Source organism: Pongo abelii, chromosome 9, assembly GCF_028885655.2.
Source record: "Pongo abelii isolate AG06213 chromosome 9, NHGRI_mPonAbe1-v2.0_pri, whole genome shotgun sequence".
Lineage (NCBI taxonomy): Eukaryota > Metazoa > Chordata > Mammalia > Primates > Hominidae > Pongo > Pongo abelii.
The window spans coordinates 122,386,125-122,410,753 of record NC_071994.2 but is presented as its reverse complement, the minus strand read 5'-3'; the positions used below and the strand labels follow the sequence as shown (position 1 = coordinate 122,410,753).

At 53.8% G+C, this 24,629-nt stretch overlaps 2 protein-coding genes across 12 annotated transcripts; both read right to left on the bottom strand.

Annotated features, from left to right (window-relative positions):
* Positions 1-22: 22 nt before the first annotated feature.
* Positions 23-6,093, bottom strand: NHERF4 (NHERF family PDZ scaffold protein 4). Its single transcript, XM_024255150.2, has 8 exons — positions 3,535-6,093; positions 2,769-2,958; positions 2,528-2,664; positions 2,084-2,288; positions 1,677-1,873; positions 1,361-1,588; positions 1,024-1,224; positions 23-764 (listed from the first exon to the last, which is right to left on the bottom strand). The coding sequence occupies exons 1-8, from the start codon at positions 4,261-4,263 to the stop codon at positions 735-737; spliced, it is 1,917 nt and encodes a 638-aa protein (XP_024110918.2). The 5' UTR covers positions 4,264-6,093; the 3' UTR covers positions 23-734.
* Positions 6,094-6,199: 106 nt separating this feature from the next.
* Positions 6,200-21,517, bottom strand: NLRX1 (NLR family member X1). 11 transcript variants are annotated; one of them, XM_009247160.4, is made up of 10 exons: positions 20,909-21,517; positions 18,759-18,876; positions 17,809-17,878; positions 17,243-17,331; positions 16,115-16,734; positions 14,939-15,760; positions 9,916-10,511; positions 8,943-9,029; positions 7,855-8,106; positions 6,200-7,095 (listed from the first exon to the last, which is right to left on the bottom strand). In XM_009247160.4, exons 2-10 carry the CDS (start codon positions 18,826-18,828, stop codon positions 6,774-6,776), a joined length of 2,928 nt encoding a protein of 975 aa, XP_009245435.2. In that variant the 5' UTR covers positions 18,829-18,876; positions 20,909-21,517; the 3' UTR covers positions 6,200-6,773. The 11 variants fall into 11 exon arrangements, with proteins under 11 accessions (XP_009245435.2, XP_063567528.1, XP_024111521.1 ...); XM_063711458.1 differs by having other exon boundaries at positions 6,200-7,219; positions 21,009-21,504; XM_024255753.3 differs by having other exon boundaries at positions 21,009-21,504.
* Positions 21,518-24,629: the final 3,112 nt, after the last annotated feature.

Sequence of the window (24,629 nt, the reverse complement as noted above, 5' to 3'; positions counted from 1 at the left end):
TTTTGGCAGAGAGGAGTGGATCTTTTTTATTTTTATTTTTATTTAGTTTTCTTCTTTTTTTTTTTTTTTTTTGTTGTTGTTGTTGTTTATTTTTAGGAGTGGCTCTCATGCAGACATCTCAGTTCTGGGTTGGCCCATTATCCCTGAGATTCAGTGATAGGAAAGAAATTTGACCAGGTCTCAACCTCTCTCCTGCAGGAGCCGCATCCCACCCCTTGAGCCTGAGGCCCTTTTTGTCCCTTCACGCCACTGCCCCTTACCCCCACCAACACAAACACAGGCAGTCAGATTTATGGGGAACGGCCATTTCTATAACAAATGCAACGGTGACCAAGCACCACCCTCCCGCAATGCTAAGGCACCCACAGAGGGCAGGCATAGCTGGGCTCCAAATTTTTGCATTACACTCAAGGGTCCTGGAGTCATATCTAGAAAAGGTCCAGATGGCTTCAATCCTAGCCAGACCCACAGCCACACCTTCATCCTTGGGACACAGTTCTCCAAAGCTCCCATATGACATCCTCTGGAGCCTCAGACTCCTTCAGGGACTCCAACCACACCCTCTGCTGGGAGTTGGGCCTGCGGGAAGGGAGGGAGCACCTGGGCCAGCCTGTGATCGGTGGTGTCTGAGTCCCTCTGGTCTGGCTTAGAGAGAGCATCCTGCCTTCACCACCTCGGGCTGGAGAGTGAAGACACGGTAGCCCCTGAGTATGTCTGTACCAAGCAGGGGTGCTCTACAGCTGATCCGAGGCCAGAGCCCAGTCCTATACAGAGAAAGGAGGTAGAAGGTCATTCCAGGTGGGACCCAGAAGAGTTCCTTTTTCTTGCCCCGCCCTGCACTGGAATGCCCAGGAATGGGGTTTTTTTTCATGAGTCCTTCTGTCCCCACCTACCATGACCTGAAGTCACAACCTGCATACCCCACATGGCTTCATCTTGTACCTCGCCCACTCTGCCCTTCTTTCTCACTCCTCCCTGCCCTTCTGTAGCTACTCACAGTGCCATCTGTTTCTTCTTCCTCACCTCTGCAGCCCCAGGGGGAATCCAGGCTTCCAAGCCCCACAGAGACCTGACTGCCAGCTTCAGGCAGAGGGGTGGCTCAGCCTCAGGCAGCTGCTGAAGCCTGTCCAGGTCATTCTGTCCCCCAACAGGATACCCGTTCACTTCCAGAATCACATCTCCCACTTGCAACCCAGCCCGGGCAGCTGAGCCTCCTGGAGTCACCTGGTGGTGTGGGATCATGCAGAACAGGGGACACCAGGGGAAAGTTTCTGGCTTAAGGCTCTGGGAGGGAAGCAGAGGAAGACTGATCGGGCAGCAAAGGATCGAAGGGATTCAAGATCCATGGGGCATCAGTCACCTGGGAGATAAAGAGACGAGGCCCACTGGCCACACAACTGAGTCGGAAGCCATAGCTGCCACCAGGCCCAGGGTACAGGAAGCACTGTCGGGAGCCAAGAGGGACAGAAGGCACGCTTGTGTCTTCAAGTGAAGGGTTCTCTGTCTCAACCAGTGAGGTTGAGCTGCTGCCCTGGGGCGAGGCGGGAGCCTCTGTGTTCTCCGAGAAGAGGAGTGGGGATAGGCGAACCTGGAAGGTGGCAGGTAGAGCAAATCTGTTGGACCCAAGCCCTGCCCCACTCCTGCCCCAACCCTAGCCCCTGCCCCTCAGCACGCACCATGCTAAAGAAGCGGTCAGCCTCAGGGTCGACGACAGTGAGGGAGACACAGGAGCCCTGCGCCTGGATCCTGGACACTGTCTCCTCGTGGCCCAGCCCCTCCACGCTCTCCCCAGCCACAGCCACCAGCCGGTCCCCAGCCTGCATCCCAGCCTTCTTGGCTGGCAGTCCCGGGTCCACCTCCCACAGGAACTGTCCTGGGGCATAGACATCCTCACTGCTCCTCTCCAACTATCCTAGGCCACTGTGTGCACACCAGGGGACTGACCCCAGAGTGAACAGGAAGAGGTGGCCCAGGGCCAGAGCTCAGACAGGGACACCTCTTCGGTGCACTGAAAGGTGTATATACACTTGTGTACCCACCTCAAGGCCCACCTTCCCCCACCACCCCCAGGGCTCCCACTCACCAGGGCGACCGTCAAGGCCCTTTTCCTCCCGGAGCAGGAACCCAAAACCCTGGGGCCCTTTCTCTAGGTGCAGACAGCGGGGCTTGGTGGGCAGTGCCCAGCCCTCTGCCAGGGGTGCAGCCAGGGGCAATCCCAGCTGGCGACACTGTTCCTCCACCTCTGGCCCTGCCACCAGCAAGGTCACCTGCTGTCCACTCTGCCAAAGCTGTGGGGACCCAGCAAGGCATCAGTATAACACCTGGGCAGGGAGAGAAGAGGCATGCTCCCCCCACAGCCCCTCCTCCCAGGCACTAAGTGGAGCCTGGCACAGACTGTAGAGGGGGAGGATGGTGATAAAGGTAGGAGACCAGATAAGGAGGTTAGGCACATGGGGGAGGAGGCATCTTCCCGAGGTGGGGCCCAGGCCCGGATTGGGGGAGGAGAGTGGGAGACAGGCAGCCACACCTTCCTGGTGAGTTGGTTGTGAGTGAACTTCTCCACACTGACCCCATTCACTTCCAGCAGCCGGGCCCCGGGGGGCACCCCTGCCCGCTCAGCTGCTCCTCCGGTACTTAGCACCAACCAGAAAAGACCCTGATTGCCTAGAAATGAAAAAAAAAAGCAAGGTCCAGTCTGTTGCCTGCCTGCCCTGAATAGGGGCTGAGATCCCTCATCCTTGCCGCCCCCTCGCACCCTCTGGGCTCACCATGGGTGACACTGAAGCCAAAACCACCCTCATCTTTCACTATGTGGCACAGCCGGGGCCGGACCCCTGGGCCTAGGGTGGGACAGAGGTGGGCATCTTCTCCCAGCTGAGCTCGGGCCACATCATGTGCATGCCGTGCCAATACTGTCAGCAACACACGAGGGCTGCTGGCCCGGATGCGGCGTACCACCTGGACAGAGGGCACGTGGGCGTGGGTTTGGTCTAGACCCTCTTGCCAACCCCCAGGACCTCCCTGGAATCCATATTTTTTTTGCCAAGGGAATCGGCTTTTTTTCTTTTTCTTTTTCTTTTTTTTGAGACGGAGTTTCGCTCTTGTCGCCCAGGCTGGAGTGCAATGGTGCCATCTTAGTTCACCGCAACCTCCGCCTCCCGGGTTCAAGTGATTCTCCTGCCTCAGCCTCCCGAGTAGCTGGGATTACAGGCATCTGCCACCACACCTGGCTAATTTTTGTATTTTTAGTAGAGACAGGGTCTTGCCATGTTGGCCAGGCTGGTCTTGAGCTCCTGACCTTGGGTGATCCTCCCGCCTCGGCCTCCCAAAGTGTTGGGATTACAGGCGTGAGCCACTGCACCCGGCAGGAATCGGCTTTCTAGATGCCTTCCCCAACCCTTCTGACTTGGGCACTTCTAAATCCTGGGGTGTAGGGGAGTGAGGCTTGTGCCCTGCTGCCATAGTGCCCAGGGGACTGGGCAACCCGCTTCTCTTTCTGAGGTGCTAGCATGCTCTCCTGGACCACAGCCTTACCACCGCATAGTCTTCGTGTTCCACAACATCGTTGTTCACCGCCAGGATCCTGTCTCCTTCCTGAAGACCCTGGCGCTGGGCAGAGGTGCCTGGGTCCACCCTGCACACCACATGCCCAGCCCTGCCCAGCTCCTGCTGCAGGTGGAAGCCAAAACTCTTGCCCTCCTCTTTGCTCAGTAAACAGAAGCGAGGCCGCTCCAGGCTCCAGGGATCTGGAGGGTGAGGTGGGCAGCGGAAAAGGGGGAGGAGAGGGCACAGCCCAAGTACAGGTTCGCCATGTGCCTGGCAGACCCTGTGTCCTGATAGGGCGCTGGGCAGTTTCTGCCTGGTTGGGTGTTGGGTGGTGGGGTTCGTGGACAGAGGGACTGGAACAGGAGAAAACGCCTGGCCCCTCCTATCTCTACCCCCAACCAAGGCTGTTATCAGAGGGAGACCGAGCAAGTGGTTACCAAGGAGATCGGAGGCCGTGTGGAGCTGTGGTGCCTCCAGGGAAAGGGAATGGTTGCCAGGGGGTGAGGGAGTTACCATAGGGGTTGTGGTCTTCGGCCAGGGAGAGGACAGGATTATCAATGCCCAGCTTTGGGTTAAACTTAAACTTCCTGCAAGGAGGCAGGGGAAGCAGTTACAAGCTGGCAGCTGGACTTGGGTCCCAGGATCTCGTTTAGGTGCTAATGGCAGTGAAGCGCTTCCCTGCCTCCAATTCTTTCCTTCCCTTGCCCCAACCCTCATGGCACTTACAGAGTTAACGAGGCTGTGTCCTGCAGATCTACTGGGCAAAGAAGTGGGTGAGAGGAGGAGAGTCACATTCTTCTCCCCAGATGTGCCTCTTCCATTGGCATAAACTAAAAGGACTCAGAGGAACCCCCAAACTCAGGGCATGCCCCCTCCATTCTGCTCCACAGGGGTCTTCTCTTCTCACTGCCATACACACAGGACTATTGTGCGGTCCCCTCCCTTTCCCTCCCCCCAAGTCCTTGGCACATAAATCTGAGCATATCAGTACAGGGTGTGGACCAGGAAGACACACATAGCAACTCATTACTTTTCTCCTGACTTGTTTACCTGCCTCAGGGCTCCAAGCCCCAAAATCAAGTGTGCCCTGGTCCCAAAGCTTCAGCCTCCAAGTCGGCCCCTTGCCTGTCCCAAAGTCCCCTGCAGAGGATTTCTCCTGGCCTCCTACCTGCGGCTTTCTCCATAGCTGGATCAGCAACCCAGTGCTCGGGGTAGGGACAAGGTTCATCACAGCCACTGATCCTCCCACCCATCCCCTCCCAGGTCCCGCCTCCTTGAAGACGCTGTGGAAGCAGTGGGGTAATGGTTAACGGGAGTGAGAGTCTTTTTTTTTTTTTTTTTTGAGACGGAGTTTAGCTCTTGTTGCCCAGGCTGGAGTGCAATGGCATGATCTTGGCTCATCACAACCTCTGCCTCCCAGGTTCAAGCAATTCTCCTGCCTCAACCTCCCGAGTAGCTGGGATTAAAGGCATGCACCACCACAGCTGGCTAATTTTGTATTTTTAGTAGAGACGGGGTTTCTCCGTATTAGTCAGGCTGGTCTCAAACTCCCCACCTCAGGTGATCTGTCCTCATCGGCCTCCCAAAGTGCTGGGATTACAGGCGTAAGCCACCGTGCCCCGCTGAGAGTCTTATCCTCTGGAAAACTGTGTGGGTTCCTCCTGACTCTATCCCTGGGCCTCAACCTTTTCAGGAGACCCTGAATCTGACCCAGTTGCCCCTCTGTGCAGAGAAAGGCAGATTGCTGGTCACTAACTCCAAGCCTGGGGGGTGTGAAAAGGGTGATAAGAATTGTATGGCCAATAGTATGGTTTGGCTGTGTCCCTACCCAAATCTCATTTTGAATTGCAGCTCCCATAACTCCCTCATGTCATGGGAGGTACCCGGTGGGAGGTAATTAAATCACAGGGGCAGGTTTTCCCGTGCTGTTTTCACGATAGTGAATAAGTCTCATGAGATTTAATGGTTTTATAAAGGGGAGCTCCCCAGCACACACTCTCTTGCCTGCTGCCATGTAAGATGTGACTTTGCTCCTCATTTGCCTTCTGCCACGATTGTGAGGCCTCCCCAGCTATGTGGAACTGTGAGTCAATTAAACCTCTTTCCTTTATAAATTTTTTTTTTTTGACAGAGTTTCACTCTTGTTCTCCAGGCTGGAGTGCAGTGGCACTATCTCGGCTCACCACAACCTCCACCTCCTGGGTTCCAGCAATTCTCTTGCTTCAGCCTCTCGAGTAGCTGGGATTACAAGCATGTGCCACCACACCCAGCTAATTTTGTATTTTTAGTAGAGATGAGGTTTCTCCATGTTGGTCAGGCTGGTCTCAAACTCCTGACCTCAGGTGATCTGCTCACTTCGGCCTGCCAAAGTGCTGGGATTACGGGCATGAGCCACCATGCCCGGCCTCCTTTATAAATTACTTACCCCGTCTTGGGTATGTCTTTATTAGCAGCGTGAGATCAGACTAATACAGCCCAGCATGGCCAACCCCCATGCCAATATCTTGTTCATGGGCCCCTCCAGCCTCCAGTGCCTCTGAACCTAGTGCCCAAGAACCACTTGTAATAGATCATGGTTGGTAATTTAACCAGAAAGACCAAGAACAATGCCCTTTCTTGGAAGCACCAGGCAATAAAGAAGAGCCACAATCAGTGGAAGGCACACGGCTTTTTAATAGCAGCAAGTCAGGTGCATCTGCCTCGAGGGGCTACCCAGCCATCGTACCATTGTGGCAAAGGGGGCATGAGGATGAGGAGAAAGCACCAATTGTGAGGGCATCCTCAGTGTCCACAGGTGAGCATAAGGCAGGAGGGGAAGCTTCCAACACATCTGGATGGCGACACCCCTGGCATGGCAGACATAAGATGTGAGCCCCTTGGTGGCACAATCAGAGGCTCCTTGAGAGGAGGGGGAGGCAATGTTGGTAGCGGTGCTTCAGGGCACTCTGGCCATCCAAATGCCACATGCTTTGGTCCTTCTAGCTGAATGGAGAGGAGGCATGTTCCAACTCCAAGCCCGAAGCATCGATTCACCATCTTTAACTTGGAGATTCCAGACTTGGTCCTGGTCGAACATGCCCTAGGAGGGCAACTGGCACAGCTGTGTCCATTCCTTTGCCTCCAGACCTGAAGGAATCTTTCTAGAGGGAGCAGTGCAAGCCAGGAGGCCACAGAGGGAAGAGGTTTAGGGCCAGTGGTCACATAGCTAGGTGCCTGCCGCCAGTGTCTCAGCTTCCAGAGCCTCCCAGCTGCTCCAGGAGGCCCCTGACCTCGCCCTCCACTCGCAGCAGCTGGGCCTTGCGCCAAGGATTAAGGGTGGCACCCCGGCTATCTTCCAGATCCCGCAGTAGGAGCTCAAGGTGTCGCTGAACCCGGGCCCGATCCCAGCTATTGAGGTTCCGCTGGACTTCACTGAGGATCACTGACCAGTATTCCGACACCGCCGTCCCCTCTGTCAGTGACACCACCACCCGGGCACCACCTTCAGCAGCACCCCCCAAGTCTCGCAAGACCTGGCGGCCCTCTGAGCTCAGCTCATTGAAGTAGAGGCTGGCAGGAGAGAGAAAGTCGATGCCATTCAGTAGAGCTCTGAGAAGAAGGGCCCGAGGGTAGACGGACGGAAAGTCAGGGGGCCTCACAACTCATCTCCTGGCTGCAGAGTGCGATCAGGTATCTGCAATGAGCCAGAGATGGAGGGTGCTGGCCAGTGGGAGGCAGGGACTAATACTAAATTCTTTTTTGTTGTTGTTTTTGTTTTTGTTTTTTTTGAGACAGAGGCTTCCTCTGTCACCCAGGCTGGAGTGCAGTGGCACGATCTCAGCTTACTGCAACCTCCACCTGCCAGGTTCAGGCGATTCTCCTGCCTCAGCCACCCAAGTAGCTGGGATTACAGGTGCGCACCACCACACCCAGATAATTTTTGCATTTTTAGTAGAGACGGGGTTTCACCATGTTGGCCAGACTGGTCTTGAACTCCTGACCTCAAGTGATGTGCCTGCCTCGGCCTCCCGAAGTGCTGGGATTACAGACGTGAGCCACCACACCCGACCCTGATACTAGAATTCAGTGGGACCAGAGACAGTAGGCCTTTAGGAGAAATGGTGGTAGGGAATTGGGGCAGTTTAAGTGCCAGTCACAGAGCGGGTGGGTTGGCTCAGAGCTAGGTTGACAAGGATCAGTCAGAAACCAGGAATAGAGGACAGGCACCAGGCCCAGGCCCAGAAGCACTCCCTAGGATTGGAGGAGCACAGTCGAGAGAGGGAAGTAGTCTGAAGGCCTGGGGGCAATGGAACCAGGGACAGGACTCACTGTAGCAGTTCCAGGGAAGGGTGCTCCTGGGCAGCTCTGGCCAGGGCCAGGGCCGCTGTGTCACCAGCACCGTTGTAAGCCACGTTCAGCTCCTGCAGCTGCCGGTTGCGGTCCAGCTGGGCAGCCAGCAGCTCCAGGCCTTCGTCCCCAAGGCCCGTGTGCAGCAGGGACAGGTGCGTCACTGAGGTGTTTCTTGCCAGCCCCTCCATTAGCAGGGCAACACCTGCCGCCGTCAGCGGGTTGTTGGACAGCCTACGGCCACATGCAACCCAAGGTTATGAGGGCTTATTGAGAGGAGGGGGAGGCAAGGTTGGGGGTGGTGCTGAAAGCCTTGATGGGGCAGCCCTATGCTGGGTGTCAGGACTTGGGCCAAAGAGGGCCCTGCATGGGGCAAGAGGAACCTGGACATAGAAATGCAGGCCCAGGAGAAAGGCTGGAGCAGTAGGGGATGTGGCGCCTGGCAGAGGAGTCAGAGTAGGGGAGCTGGCCTTTCCTTCCCTCTTCCCCTGACTCCCTTCTTATCTATTCCCTTCCTCTTCACCATTTCTGTTGCCCTTCTTCTGCCTTTTTCACCCCCTCCACAGCCTCTGCTTCTCCCTCCCCTCTGACTCCCCTATCCTTCTACCTGCTCTTCCTTTTTCTCTCCTCATTTGCCTCCCCTTACACCAATCAGAAACTGGAAACTCAGGTGCTTGGTTTCCCCACATATCAGTCAACACTTAAGGGGCGTCTACTGAGTGCCCAGCATTAGGGTCCTCCTCGGGAGGCTGCAGGAAAAATCCTGGAAGGGGATCAGTGGCACTGTCACCAGGCAATCGGCCTAGGTATTATTCCACCCTCTCTCCCCACCTCCCCCAGGCTGATTTTAGCCACATGAGAGGTTTCTTAGCACCCATTACAGGTGGCATCTTTCCCTGCTGCCCTGCTGCTTGCGGTGGTCCTGGGGGAAGTGGAGGGGACAGGTTAGGGCCTAGACTCTCCTCCATTTACTATCCCTTGGGTGGGCCTGTGCCAAGTATGCCAGGAAGCAGGGAGCTCACCCTTGACCTTAGCTGGCCACCAGGATGCCCCACTCCCAGGGCACTCACCGCAGTGTGATAATTTGGCACTGGTCATGCAGCAACAGGTCTCGGAGGTCCTTGCAGGCTTCAGGGCCCAGGCTGTTGAGTTGCAAGCTGGAGCAGAAGGTGGCCAGAGGGGAGGTGAGAGAACAGGGAGGGAATTCAGCAGGCAGTCTGTCCAGCTACCAAGCCCTGTTTTCATCAGCCTGCCTCTGGGAATCTATACCTGCTTCTCCTTTTTGGAGAGACAGGGTCTCACTCTGTTGCCCAGGTTGGAGCACGATGGCATGATCACAACTCACTGCAGCCTCAGACTCCTGGGCTCAAGGAATCCTCCCACCTCAGCCTCCCGAGTAACTGGGACGATAGCCACGTGCCACCACACCTGACTAATTTTTTAATTTTTTGTAGAGACAGGGTCTTGCTATGTTGCTCAGGATGGTCTCAGACTATTAGGCACAAGTGATGCTTCCGCCTTGGCCTCCCAAAGCAGTGGGATTACAGGCAGGAGCCACCATGCCTGGCTCCTCCCTTCTGTTGCTCCTGTCACCTCCACCCAAACTAGACTTCTTTTTTTTTTTTTTTTTGAGACGGAGTTTTGCTGTTGTTGCCCAGGCTGGAGTGCGATGGCGTGATCTCAACTCACCGCAACCTCCGCCTCCCAGGTTCAAGCAATTCTCCTGCCTCAGCCTCCGGAGTAGCTGGGATTACAGGCATGCACCACCATGCCTGGCTAATTTTGTATTTTTAGTAGAGACAAGGTTTCTCCATGTTGAGGCTGGTCTCGAACTCCTGACCTCAGGTGATCCGCCCGCCTTGGCCTCCCAAAGTGCTGGGATTACAGGCGTGAGCCACCGCACCTGGCCCCTAAACTAGACTTCTTCATCCCACCTTCTGGTCACTCATCAGTACCTCCGGTTTCCCTGGCACTTCCTTTTCCCATTTCTTTACCTCCAACCCTCTTCCCTCTTCATGCCTGTGCATGAGGATAGGTCCTCACCCCAGCTTCCGGGCACGCAGGAAGACAGGCGTGAGTGTGCGCAGCCCAGCAGGATCTAGCTGGCAGGAAGCCAAGTTCACCTCATCCAGGGCATGCCTTCCGCTGCCCAGCACAGCTGCCACCACTGTGCACTTGACAGGCGTCATGCGCACACCTGCCAGGTTGAGCTGACGCAGGGAGCTGAGCACCTCGGCGGAGAAGCGCTGGTTCTGGAACTCATAGTGGAAGAAGAGGTGGTCAAGGAGCTCCGAGGGGGGCAGCACCTGCCGACCCAGCTTGCCCAGCTTCTTCTTGATGGCCTGGGCATTCTCCAGGGCATCCAGGTTCTTGATGGGGCAGCCAAGCTGAGCTAGCACAGCTCGGTTGTGGGCAGAGAGAAGCCCCCCTATGAACATGGGGAAGAGCTCGAAGACTTCATCCTCAGGGGGCTCATCTGGGTGGCGCCGGGGGCCCTCCACGCCCAGGATACTGGCGCCCATCTGGTCCAGAACATCATCGTTGTAGTAGTCCTCCTCTCGAAACATCTCCAGCACCATGGCCTGGGCCACCGCCTCCCGGCTTTTACCCACCATGCGCCCAAACACTCGTGGAACCACCTGAAAAAGAAGCAGGAGAGGGTCACTGTGGCCTTCCATGTGCCTGTTCAGCCTTCAAGGCTCAGCTTCAGGTACACCTCCATGACTGCTCCAGCCCTGTGATCACCCCTTGAACTTAGCATAATTTGTCTGATCATGCTACTCCCCTGATGCGACACCTTCCGTGGCTCCCTACTGCCCTTGTGGCAAACTCCGAGCACTTAGCCTGGAATATGAAACGTTTCTTAAAACTAGAGATGGGGTCTTGCTGGGTCACCTAAGCTGGTCTTGAACTCCTGGGCTCCCTAGCCTAGGCCCCCCAAAGTGCTAGGATTACAGGCATAAGCCACTGCACATGGCCCAAAACTTTTCATAATTTGGCCCTAATTTGACCTTTCCAGGGTCATCTCTCAACACCTGTCTCATGTGCTGCAGACATTAGGAACTTCTTTCTCTTTCCCAAACACCCTGATACATTTTCAAACCCAGGAGGTGGTGAGAAGGAATTAGCACGTATTACACACTTAGTTTGGGACCGGGCTAGGTGTCACAAATACATCCCCATCTTCAACATGCAGTTCCTACTGATTTAAGGGCCTGTGTGATCTGGGCCCTGCTGACTACGATGCCTTCATCACAAGCCTCTTGGCCCCACTCACTATGCTCCTGCCCTTTCGGCTTTTTTCATCTTAACAGTGCCAAGGTTTTTCCTCCTTCAAAGCCTCCATAGGCCGGGTGCAGTGGCTCATGCCCAAATCCCAGCACTTAGGGAGGCCAAGGCGGGAGGATCACTTGAGCCCAGGAGTTCTAGACCAGCCTGGGCAATGTAGCAAGACGCTATCTCTATTTTAAAAATTTTTTTAATTAAAAATAAATTAGCCAGGCATGGTGGCATGTGCCTGTAGTCCCTTGAGCACTGGAGGTCGGGGATGCAGTGAGCTGAGATCACACCACTGAACTCCAGCCTGGGCAACAGGGCAAGACGCTGTCTCAAGAGAAAAAAAAAACAAAAAACCTCCAGGGTGCTGCCCCTTCCTGGGGCATTCCCCCCCCCCCCAGCTTCTTCCCTTGGCTAATGCTACAAGGGTCAGATGACATGCCCTTCCACAAAGAGGCTCTCCTGACCCCTCAGACCAGTTCCCCCACTACACACTTTCATGGCATCTGGGGCTCCTTCTTCCCAGGCATTTGCCGTAATTTTTCCTTATATGGTTACATTGATATTTTTGTGCTCAAACTGTGCAGGAAGTAGCAGTTTCCTTCTGGGAGAGGAGCTCAGCCTAGATCAGAAAGGGCAGAAACCTGTAGTTTTGTTAACTGACGTTTCCTCAGATTCTAACACATTGCCTGGCACTTAGCAGGCACTCAAATATCTGACAAAGAAATAAATGTTGGGGGTTTGTGATATCTTCCCCCATCCCTGCAATGGTTCTGAAAGGGAAGAAGGGTCATTCCTCTGGCAACAAACCACGACATTGTTTTGTGGCACCTCCTTTAACATCTGGGTTTTTTTACTTTTAAATTTTTTAATTTTTATTTGTTTAGAGACACGGTCTTGCTGTGTCACCTAGGCTGGAGTGCAGTGGTGTGATCATAGCTCACTGTAGCCTTTAACTCTTGGGCTCAAGTGATCCTCCTACCTTGGCCTCCTGAGAGCTGTGACTACAGGTGTGCACCACTGCACCTGGCTTGTTTTCATGTTTATATGCGAGGTTACTCTCATAGAGGTGATAGCGCCCCTTCTCCAACGCTAACCTGTGACAGAATATGTCACCCTGTGAAGCTGAATCCACAGGATGGTGAATAAACAGATGGGCTCAGTGCTCTGCCAGGGCAACCCTCCCTCCAAGAGGGCTTGGGGGTGCGGGGCTGACAGTTCTGCTGGGTTTTCAATAACTGGGGGCTTTCTGAATCCCCTCGGGAGACTGCAGCCTTTCGTTGCAACTCAGGTCCAGCAGGCACATCCTCAAAGCAGGGGGGGCCTCAGCAGCAGCTGTGACCTCCTGTCGGAGGTGATGGTGTGAGAAGGGGTGGGCTGCCCGAGCCTGTTTCTTTGTTTCTTTCTTTTTTTTTTTTTTTTTTTTTTTTGAGACAGAGTCTCGCTCTGTCACCCAGGCTGGAGTACAGTGGTGCGATCTCAGCTCACTGCAACCTCCACTTCCTGGGCTCAAGAGATTCTCCTGCCTCAGTCTCCCGAGTAGCTGGGATTACAGACATGTGCTACCACACCCGGCTAATTTTTGTATTTTTAGTAGAGATGGGGTTTCACCATGTTGGCCAGGCTGGTCTCGAACTAAGTCTGTTTCTATGTGTGACAAACAATTAAACAGCATAGGCAGGGCATGGTGGCTCACTCCTGTAATCCCAGCACTTTGGGAAGCTGAGGTGGGTGGATCACCTGAGGTCAGGAGTTCAAGACCAGTCTGGCCAACATGGTGAAACCCTGTCTCTACTAAAAATACAAAAATAAACCAGGCATGGTGGCAGGTGCCTGTAGTCCCAGCTACTTGGGAGGCTGAGCTGGGAGAATCACTTAAATCCAGGAGGTGGAGGTTGCAGTGAGCAGAGATGGTGCCACTGCACTCCAGCCTGGGCGACAGAGCGAGACTCCATCTAAAAAAAAAAAACCAAACAAAAAACAATTAAATAGCACTTACCATGTCCTAGACCCTGAGGATGAGTTCATTTAATCTTCATATAAGGCCAGTGATATAAGTTCTAGTATTATCTCCATTTCACAGATAAGGAATCTGAGGCACAGAACTAAGTAACCTGTCCAAAGTCTCACAGCTAATAAGGAGCACAGCCTGGATTTGAACTCAAATAGCTGAGTTACTAAATCCCTGTTCTTAGCCCTTATGCTTTGGTGCCTATAAAAATAAAAAGTTGGCTGGGCACAGTGGTTCACACCTGTAGCCCAGAACTTTGGGAGGCCAAAGTGAGAGGATCACTAGTGAGACCCCATCTCTACGAAATTAAAAATTTTTTATTTTTTAATTTAATTTAATTTTATTATTTTTCTTTTGTTTTTGAGAGGGAGTGTCACTCTGTCGCTCAGGCTGGAGTGTAGTGGCACAATCTCGGCTCACTGCAACCTCCGCCTCCCAGGCTCAAGCAATTCTCCTGTCTCAGCCTCCCAAGTAGCTGGGATTACAGGCACCTGGCACCACACTTGGTTAACCATGTTGACCAGGTTGGTCTCAAACTCCTGACCTCAAGTGATCCACCTGCCTCGCCTCCCAAAGTGCTGGGATTACAGGCGTGGGCCACTGCAGCTGGCTACGAAATTAAAATTTTAAAAATTAGCTGGGGATGGTGGCACGTGCCTGAGGTCCCAGCTACTCAGTGAAGTTGAGGTGGGAGGATTGCTTGAGCTCAGGAGGTTGAAGCTGCAGTGAGCTGTCACTGCACACTGCACTCTAGGCCTGGGCAACAGAGTAAGACTCTGTCTCAAAAAATAAAAATAAAAATACATTTAAATTTTTAAAAAGTGTTGAAATTCTGCCAGCACTAACCAGCACTCTGCCTCCTCAAAATGGGTTGCTGAAACATTCCTAGAGAAAACGAAGGTTACCTAGCAAGGTCCCGCAGCTCGACAGAAATATCCGTAATGCACCAGTATAGTTTGGCAGAAAGAGCACAGGATTCAGAATCACAAAGCCCTGGGCTCCTATCCCGGCTTTTTAAACTTACTATTTGAGTGATCTTGGACAAGTTACTTTACCTCTCTGAGCCTCAGTTTATTCATCTATAAAAGGGAACATAATAGTATTTCCTTTCCAGGAGTGATGTGAAAAACAAAAGGATGAACACTGATAACGCTCCTGGCACACATCACACAGAGTGGCTCCTTCCAGCCCTCAAAGACCTCGCTCAGCTGTGCCGCTCACAGCGCAGTCCTCAAGTCTGTAATTTGGTTTCTGGAGTGGACCTGCCCTCAGGATGACTCCCCTAAGCCAATTACCAATGCCATTTATCTTCCTGGTATAAATGAATAAAATGGCATCTGCTTTATAAACCCGTCTCTGGTGATTTAGTTAGGATGAGTCATCACTCTCAGAGCCTAATCACCTCTGGAGGAACAGACACAATCGAGTTTCTGGACCTGCAAAGCAGAGGACAGGCCTGCCTCCTAGGAGGAAAGACACAAAAAGGAAACCATTTTTAGGAATCCATGTAGCATTGTTATTAAAGTCCCCACGTCCCCAGATTCCCCTCCCCAGCCACCAAGCCTTCCCCAGCCTTATGGCTTCTCTCTCCGCAATCCCACTAAAAGCCAAAATGCCCAGAGCTGAAATCAGATCCAGGGAGAAGATTCATACCTGTGCAGGAAGCAGCAGTTTCCTGCTGGGAGAGAAGCAAGGGGTGAACAGGGAACCATGTGGGGGCATGGGCAGCTTGGGGTGCTGGGGAGGGAAGGAGCAGGTGGGGAGTCTCAGGGATGTTACCTTGATCAGGTTGAAGAGCAGAGGCAGAGCCCGCAGAGGCAGCAGCTTGGCCATGATGCCCAGTACCAGGCTGACATCCTCCCCCACACGGCCCACGAGGTCAGCCACTTCCTTGCCCACCTTTTGCAGGGTCGTCTTGCGCAAACCCAGCACAATGTAGAGGGCAGCCAGGTATTCCTGCATGGCGGGCACGGTGAACACAAAGGTGCCCGCGCGTCCCGGCTCCACACATGGGGCCAGGAAAAACCTCAGGGCATCCCGGCGGAAGATGTGCAGCAGCTGAAACTCCTCCTCCGTCTTGATGCCAGCCTCCAGGCAGCCACAGACATCCTCTTCAGAGAAGTAGGTCTTGCGGGAGGACACCCCCTCATAGGCCAACTTGCCCATGGTTCGGGCTGCATAGGCCATCAGGGACAAATTGGAGGGGTCAGTGCTGTCCAGGGTTTCCCCGCTGAAGTTGAGGCGCAGGAAGCTGGTATAGATGCTTGTAAGGGTCTGCCCAGCAGGCGTGGGGGCATGCAGGAAGTGCAAGGTGGCACAAACGAGCCAGCAGTAGGACGGCAGGAAGCAGGCAGCGGCTATCTGGTGGTGCCCCTCCAGGTTCCGGGAGAGCATCTGCACCAGGTTGTCGCGCTGAGCTGGTGTGGCGGAAACACCTGAACCCCCAGCGGCACACCCGCAGTCCGGCTGGTTGAGGCGGAGCTGGAAGTAGAGCTTCTGCAGGTTGGTATCAGAGAAACCACAGATCTCACCATAGCGGCCCACGTACTTGCTGGGGATACGGCCAATGGCAGAGGGCCGAGTGGTCACCAGAATGCTGGCCTGGGAAGAGCACGGTTGAGAGTTAAGAAAGACCTTAGTGTCCTGCTGACTGCCTCTATTCCCAGGGGACCCCTGAAGACTGAGTGTCCAAGGATGAAGACACTGATGAGGATAACAGTTACAACTAGCAATTACTGAACACCTGCTGTGATCCAAGCTGCTGTGCTAATGTTATGTGCAGTATCCCATTTGATCAGAGCAACTCAAGAAGAAAGGAACAGAAGCCTGGGGAAGTTACTGACTTGCTTAGGGTCGCACCACTGGGAAGTGAAGGGACCAGGAGTTAAAGTAACCCAGGACCTAGGGGGCGAGTCAAGGGGCAGCAGTAATAGCCTGGGGTAAAGGGCCACCCACCTGAGGCAGCATGTATTTGCGCAGCAGGTTGACGATGATAGCAGCTGGTTCCTGTGGTTCCTCCGGGTCACTACAAAGTCCTGTGCCTGCCAGCCGGAAGTCGAGGTTGAGATGCTCTAAGCCATGGAGCACAAAGAGGAGGTGGGACCCAGCAGCAGCCATCAGGGGCAGAACCTCCTTCAGGGGCGTGTAGTGCTGGGCCACAAGTTGGCACAAGGAGGCTGGGGCAGGGCCCAGGGATGACAGGTCCTCACAGGAGAAGGGGATGAGCAGCTCGAAGGCCGGCAGCCGCCCGTAACACCAGTCCAGAACCATCTTGCGCACCAGCGTGCTCTTGCCTGTGCCCACTGTCCCATACAGCACCACTGTCTGCACCTGGCGCCCACAGGCATCTGGGTTAAAGAGCTGAGACAGGGCCAGTGGGGGGTGCCCGGCCTGGGGTGGCTGATGCTCCAGGGCCAGCTCCGCAGGTGGGCGAAGTAGCTCATCGGGGGTGCTCTCGCGGATCACAGGGTCAACGTGGACCGTGTCTAGGGCAAAGGTCGGGCCAAACTGGCGCTCCTCCCTGGGCAGCCGGCTGAACCACTCAGCCAGGTTCCGGCGGTGCCGCTGTATAGCTTCTGAGTGCGAAGACAAGGGAAATGTGTCAGGGAAAGGGGCCTGGAGATGTAGCTTAGGGCCAATCAGGGTGGTGGTGAGGTCAGGCTGGGACATCAAGGCATAGACGCTGGGGCCCACAATGGTGGGCACACAAGACTCCCTGAGAAAATATAGACTGTCCAGAAAGTCTGGGACCCCTGTGTCAGAAAGTGGGGAGCCACTGGACAAGTAATGCTGAGCCTGGACCGACTGGTTTCACAGTGACCTATGTGCCGTCTTAACTGCTTGACCCAGCTTTGTTGAGCATAGGGATGGTACGGCTCTCCTAGTGCTTTGTACATATAAGTGTGCAATGCAAGAGTATTGCAGGAAGGGATACATAGACGGATGGGAGGGAGGGAGAGAGAAGAGGAGGGATCACCAATGGAAGATGGCAGTGGATCCTCTATGCCTCCCTCACCCTGCTTCTCCTTCCAGCCCCATCTCCCCACCACACCCCCCAACCAGGGTCTCAGCCAGTCCCTTTACCAGTTGCAGAGGTGCTGGGGAACAGCCGTCCATGCCTCCCAGACGGGGGAGCACTGTCTGCCGAGCTTCCGTGGTGGCGTATAAAGGCCCTGGGAACAAGGAGAGGGGATGAGCTGGGACTTGGATCTTGGATCAGCCCCTTCACGGGCTCTGGGTCCAAGCCTGTCTGCACTGCTAGACTTCTGGTTTCCTGAGATACAGGCCCCACACTGGACCCCCAAGTTTAGAGGCTTGTCTGACTCTCACACCCTTCCCAGCTGCTGAGGCCTTAGCCCTAGCCCTCCAGACCCCACTGCTGACTGTCCGCCTGGAACTCAGGCTGGCCATGCGAGGCTCCACCCACTTCCCACAGGGTCCTCCCTCCACTGACTACTATGCCTTCTACCACAGATGTTCTAAGCCAACTTCCTCTCAGGCCTTGGAGCTGCCACTGTATCCTCCCACCCCCAAAGGACAAAGCCCCTTCCCAAGGTCCCCAAGAGATCAAGCTAGCCCCAAGTCCTGACCCTTCCCAGTCTGCTCTGTTGTGCCCAGATTAGTCCTAAGGTATGACAGCCAGGCCTCACCTAGGGGGCCCAAGAGGACGCTCCCCTTGAAGGGGCCAACTCCAGTGGATCAGGAAGGGGATACGTTCATCTACAGAGAGAAGGAAGAATAGCATCTGCAGATCCCATCCAATACACAGAACCCATGTGTACATCAAACCCCCCAGTATTTGCTCTCATAGCAGCATGTACTGCCCCTTTGCAGCAGTTATTTTGCAATTTTATATTTCATTGTGTGATTATTCGATTAACATTCATTCCTCTCTCCTCCATGAGAGGGATCACATTTGGATGTTTTAAAAATTTTTTTGTCCCCCTTACATCTGTTTTTGTTCACAATTATTTACTTAGAGCTTAATACCAGGTCTGCGGTACGGCAGGCACTCAGTAAATCTCTGTTGTATGTAAAGTAAAATCAGACAAGTTCCTAGACTTATGTAGCTACAAGAGACTCTCAAAGACGATCTAGTCCAACTCCCTTTTTTTTTTTTTGAGATGGAGTCTTACTCTATTGTCCAGGCTGGAGTGCAATGGTTCGATCGCAGCTCACTGCAACTTCTGCCTCCCAGGTTCAAATGATTCTCCTGCCTCAGCCTCCCGTCTAGCTGGGATTACAGGTGTGCACCACTACGCCTGACTAAATTTTTTTTGTAGTTTTAATAAAGACAGGGTTTCACCCTGTTGCCAGGCTTGCTCAAACTCCTGATCTTGTGATCCGCCTGCCTCGGCCTCCCAAAGTGCTAGGATTACAGGCATGAGCCACCGCACCTGGCCAAGTCCAACTCCCTTATTTTAGGATGGGAAAAAGGCAGCTGAGGAAGGTGAGACGACATGCTCAAGGTCAACAGCTAGAGAACCACAGAGCTGAGACTAGTGCACCTGGTGTCTGGATCCCTGCTGTCGTGGAGGCATCATGTGGACCCTGGAAAGCAAGAAAGAGGTAAAAACAGAAACCCCTGCTTCCTGCTCACCTGGTCGCTGGAGTACTCTTCTAAAACCAGAGCCCCAAGAGGCCCTGGGCAAATGGTGGCCCCACCTCATCCTGGAAGAGAAGGTCAGAGCCTGGGGGGCCTAGGACCGACTTCTCTCCTGCAAGAAGAATGGCATATGAATGGATCACTGCCACCACTCCTCCCCTGCACCCCTAACCCCATTCCAGCCAAGGAGGGATCTTCCTCCCCGGAGAGGATCAGCCCTTCCTCAAATGTTGGCCCTGCTGAAGCCCTGGCCTGGTTTTCAGCTCTTGTCCCTCTCCCAAACTCCAGCTTGAGGGATCCCATTTTATCTCCTACCACCCTTTTTTTTTTTTTTTTTTTTTTGAGATGGCGTGCCCCTCTGTTGCCCAAGCATGATTGTGGCTCATTGAAGCCTATGCCTCCCGGGCTCAAGCGATTCTCCTGCCTCAGCCTCCCAGGTAGCTGGGATTACAGGCACCCACCACCACACTGAGCTAATTTTTGTATTTTTAGTAGAGACGGGGTTTACCATGTTGGTTAAGCTGGTCTCAAACTTCTGACCTCAGGCAATCTGCCTGCCTTGGCCTTGCAAAGTGCTGGGATTACAAGCGTGAGCCATCACACCCGGCCTTCCTACCATGTCTTGCCTCTCCCCTGAAGCTTCACGAACACCTTTCCCTGAGTTCCACCTTGGGAAACTGCTTTATTTAGGTGTCCTTTTTCCTTCTTGGCCACCAGCAAGCTCAGATAGGAGTACTGTGTTCATTTTCAGTGGCTTTTCTGTGCCTAGATTTTCCAGTAATAATTATCCACCCCGCTCTGCCTTTCTTCCACAGATATCAGATCCTTTTAGCTGAGTTTTAATGGCTTTATCATTTTATGTTCTCTGTGACTTTTATGTAAGCAGCCTTTGAGGCTGACATAAATAATAAATAAATGAATGAACTTCTCACTTGACATCTCCAGATGGACAACCTGCCACTGCTTCAAACTTCTCCCATGTAAAACTGAACTCATCATTCCCCTCCTCGTGTCATTTACCTTGCTGCAAATCTTCCCACCCACGCCTTACACTTGAAACCTGACCTCTGTCTTCAAATCTTTCTTCCCCTGCTCCTTCAGGCAGTGTGAAGAGTCCTAACAATTCCTCCCCACTGCTTTGCCAGACAGTTGCTGCCCCGACTAGCATTTATTGGACCCGATCTCCTCACCAGCCTTTCTGCCTTCAGTCTCATCCCATTCTAATCCCTCACCCCAGGCACCAAGCACCTCCCAAAAGTCCGAGGTTACTTATAGAGTCCAAACACCAGGCTCCCACAAGCTATTTTTCTGAGTTTGTCCCAGCCTGTACCTTATTCCTCAGGCTCACCGGTTTCTTGCTCTTGCTGTCCTAAATTTGTTCATACACTCTTCTCAGTTTGGAATGACCTTTCTCCTCTGTTAGAGTCCCAACCAATCTTTTTTTTTTTTTTTTTTTTTTTTTTTTTTTTTTTTTTTTCTGAGACAGGGTCTTTTGCTGTCAGCTCACAGCAACCTCTACCTCCTGGGCTCAAGCCATTCTCCTGCTTCAGCCTCCTGAGTAGCCAGGACTACAGTGGTGTGCCACCACACCTGGCTAATTGTTGGTTTCTGTTTTTGTAGAGATGGGGTTTTCACCATTGCTGCCCAGGGTGGTCTCGAACTCCTGGGCTCAAGTGATTCGCCCTCCTTGGCGTCCCAAAGTGCGGGGACTGCAGGCACGAGCCACCACTCGGGCCCCAACCAATCTTTTAAGATCCTGCTCAAAAAAGTCTCCGTCCCTGCAAAGTCTTTTCTGAGGCCTCTGAACTCACTTAAATGGAATGTGCCCCTATTTGGCACCTGGTCTCCTCCACTGAGATCGGGACTTCTTGGGCAGGGCACGCTTAAGGAGAACTGGCTGCACTGGGCCACCTGCCTTAGCAGGGCCAACCAGCGGAGGAGCTGGCTGGGTGCTGGCCCGTCCCAGGGGATGGGGAAGGATTAAGAGAGGGCTCCAGAAGCCTGAGAAAGCCTAGGTTCCGGGTTAACCTCGGATCTAGGGCCACTGAGTCAAGACGGGAGTTGCGGGGCCGAGGGCAGTTCTCTGGTGATCACCCAGGTCTCCAGGGCGGTGAGAAAAGGAAGGGGCACTGCAGGAAACGTACAGCGGCGGTGTTCCCACAGGTCCAGAGCTCCTCCACCAAACTGGGCCCCAAACAGCTCTCCTACTTTCGGGTGGCCTCGGGAACCCAGGGGAAGACTTGCCAGAATGCCCGCCATTCAGCGCCCAGCTCCGTCCCTCTCGTTCCCGGCCGGGATCTCCCCGCGGCCCTTGCACAGCCTCTTCCCCCGGCCCGCCCTGCCCCCTCGCTTAGCGCGGCCTCCCAGCCAGGGGCGCAGGGGCGATTAAGCCCGCTAGGCCTTTACCCGCGGCTGCCCAGTTCCGGGAGCCGTAGGCCGCGGCCCGGAGGGGTCGGCTGGGCGGACGCCGGCGTCTCCCGCTAGCTCCCAGAGTCCCCGGCTCCTCGGCGTGGCGCTTCCTGCCCACTTCCGCCCGCCTGCGCGGCCCTGGCACCTGGCAGCGGGCGCGAAAGAGGACGAGCCCAGGCACTCGGGCCTGCGGGGTCCTGGAACGAGGGGGTCAGCGAGAGGGGCCCGGTGCCCCGGAGCAGGCGCAGGGCTGGCACTCCGGCGCCACCCTTCCCGCCATCGCCCCCCCTCCCTGCCTCCATCCCCGCGGGCACTGCCGCTAGTACTGCCCTCTGCAGGTTCCCAAGCGCCAGTGACACCCAGTGACCTCACTAACCACCTCCCAGGCTGGGCTGCTTGTTAGGCCCATTTTACAGATGCAGAAACTCATACTCAGAAGGGTGAAATGACTCGTGCAGATTGATTCAGTTAGGAAGTGGATGAGCCAGAACAAAATCCCGGGCCTGAGTCTTCCTACCTTACCCCTGGGCCTCCGTGAGGCGCCGGTGTCCAGGGGATTCTTCCCTCTGTCCCTCTCCACCTCCCCAGCCTACCTTCAGGCAGAGACCTGAGCCTAAGGCTTCCTTGGGTTCTGCCTTATGTATCTGGTCCTCTTCAGAGCCCAGACCTATGTGTGTGGCCGCTGGTAACCTTGGTTAAGAAAGAAGGAAGAATGGGGGCTGAAGGACAGCTTGCACCCCAACCTGCTCTTCGGGTCTGACACCCATTCATGGCCTAGCCCTGGGGCTTCCCAGTTCCCAAAGCCCTCACCCTTATCCCTGCACTTCCACACACTTCCACACCCTGGGCTCACGTAGCCCAGAAGGAGGAGCCACCCACCACCCACAGCCGGGGCACGCCTTCCTATGCATGCATGAGTGTACGATGTTCACACAACAGAGCTGTGCACTAGGGCACCCACAGAGAGGCTCTCTAGGGCAGGGCTGGGAAGAGGACTTACTGAAAACAATGTGGATGTTTCATTTAGACATTTGTTCATTCATTGTAGTGTGGTATTGGGTAGTACTGAGCACCTCACCCCCACGAGCCAAGTCCAGCACTAGGCCCTGGGCTGCCAACCAGAGCAAGGCAGGCACCTCACTTTAATGGAACCAACTACCACATTTACAAATGATGTACTTCAAGGCTGAGGCAGGAGGATCACCTGAGACCAGGAGTTTGAGACCAGCCTGGGTGACATAGTGAGACCCTGTCTCTATTTAAAATGAAAATAGAAAATAAAAATATAAAAAACAGACAAACAAATGATGTACTTCAGTGGCAGAGGCAAAGCATTAGGAGAGTCTGGAAAAGGGAGTGCAGAGGAGGTAACATTTGTACTGGATCTGAAAAAATAAATCAGAGGGCCAGGCGCGGTGGCTCACACCTGTAATCTCAGCACTTTGGAAGGCTGGGGGTGAGGGCAGATCTCCTGAGGCCAGGAGTTTGAGACCAGCTCAAACTGGTCACCATGGCCAACCTGGTGAAACCCCGTCTCTACTAAAAATACAAAAATTGGCCAGGCATGATGGCTCATGCCTGTAATCCTAGCACTTTGGGAGGCCAAGGCAGGCAGATTGCCTGAGCTCAGAAGTTCACCACCAACCTGAGCAACATGGTGAAACCTCATCTCTACTAAAAATACAAAAATTAGCCAGGCTGGGTGGTGCATGCCTGCAGTCCCAGCTACCCAGGAGGCTGAGGCAGGAGAATCGCTTGAATCCAGGAGGCGGAGGTCGCCGTGAGCCAAGATCACGCCACTGCACTCCAGCCTGGGAGACAGAGCAAGACTCCGTATCAAAAAAAAAAAAAAAAAAAAAAAAAAATCAACCAGGCGTGGTGGCATGGGCCTGTAGTACCAGCTACTCAGGAGGCTGAGGCACAAGAATTGCTTGAACTTGGGAGGCAGAGGTTGCAGTAAGCCGAGATCATGGCCACTGCACTCTAGCCTGGGAGATAAAGTGAAATCGTGTCTCAAAAATAAAACACAAAAAATTAGCTGGGCGTGGTGGCACATGCCCATAATTGCAGCTACTCAGGAGACTGAAGCAGGAGAATTGCTTGAACCTGGGAGGCGGAGGTCGCAGTGAGCCAAGATTGCACCACTGCACTCCAATCTGGGCAACAGAGAGAGACCCTGTCTCAATAAATAAATAAATCAGAGAAAGGAAGGTCAGGGCTTCCCAGCAGCAGGGTGAACAACACATTTGCATTTTAAAAGAGGTTCTTCAAGGGGAGTAGAATAGGATGTGGGAGAGAAAGTATAGGAACCCGATGAATGTAGTCTCAGGGGTGACAGTTTGGGCCTGGTAATCTCCTCTAGCTTCATTCCTCTTACCTAGCCATGCAAGGCAGTCACCTGGCAGCAGTTCCTGGACACAGCTCAGAGCAATCTGTTTTCCTCCCCTGTCACCTTCCCCATGGGTATGACAACCATGTAGGTTTTATTAATAACATATACTTTGACTGGCCTCTTGCAGACAGAAGTACTGAGTCATGCCGTGGGCATGTCCTCTGTTGTCTGACCTAGGATGCAGTGCAGTGGCTCACTCTATAATCCCAGCACTTTGGGAGGCTGAGGTGGGTGGATCACCTGAGGTCAGTAGTTCGAGACCAGCCTGACCAACATGGTGAAACCCCGTCTCTACTAAAAATACAAAAAAATTAGCCTGGCATGGTGGCAGGCACCTGTAGTCCCAGCTATTCAGGAGGCTGAGGCAGGAGAATCGCTTGAACCTGGGAGGCAGAGGTTGCAGTGAGCCAAGATCATGCCACTGCACACTCCAGCCTTGGCTACAGAGTGAGACTCTGTCTTAAAAAAAAAAAAAAAAAAAAAAATTATAGCATGAGGCCGGGGTGTGGTCGCTCACACCTGTAATCCCAGCACTTTGGGAGGCTAAGGCAGAAGGATCACTTGAGCCCAGGAGTTTGAGACCAGCTTGGGCAACATAATAAAACCCTGACTCCACAAAAAATAACTTAAAAAAAATTAGCTAGGCATGGTGGCACGCACCTGCAGTCCCAGCTACTCTAGAGGCTGAGATGGGAGGATCGCTTGAGTCCAGGAAATTGAGGCTGCAGTAAGCCATGATTGCACCCTGTACTCTAGCATGGGTGACAGAGCGAGACCCTGTCTCAAAAAAAAAAAAAAAAAAAAAAAAAAGAATTATTGCGTGGACAACTGTCTTAGTCAACTCTGGTCTTCACCACTTTGCACAGGTTTGGACACAGAGAAGGTGACTGTGTTAAAGAAGATGATATCAGCCGGGCGTGGTGGCTCACGCCTGTAATCCCAGCACTTTGGGAGGCCAATGTGGGTGGATTGCCTGAGCTCAGGAGTTCGAGACCATCAGGGCTACATGGTGAAACCCAGTCTCTACTAAAAATACAAAAAAATTAACCAGGTGTGGTGGTGCA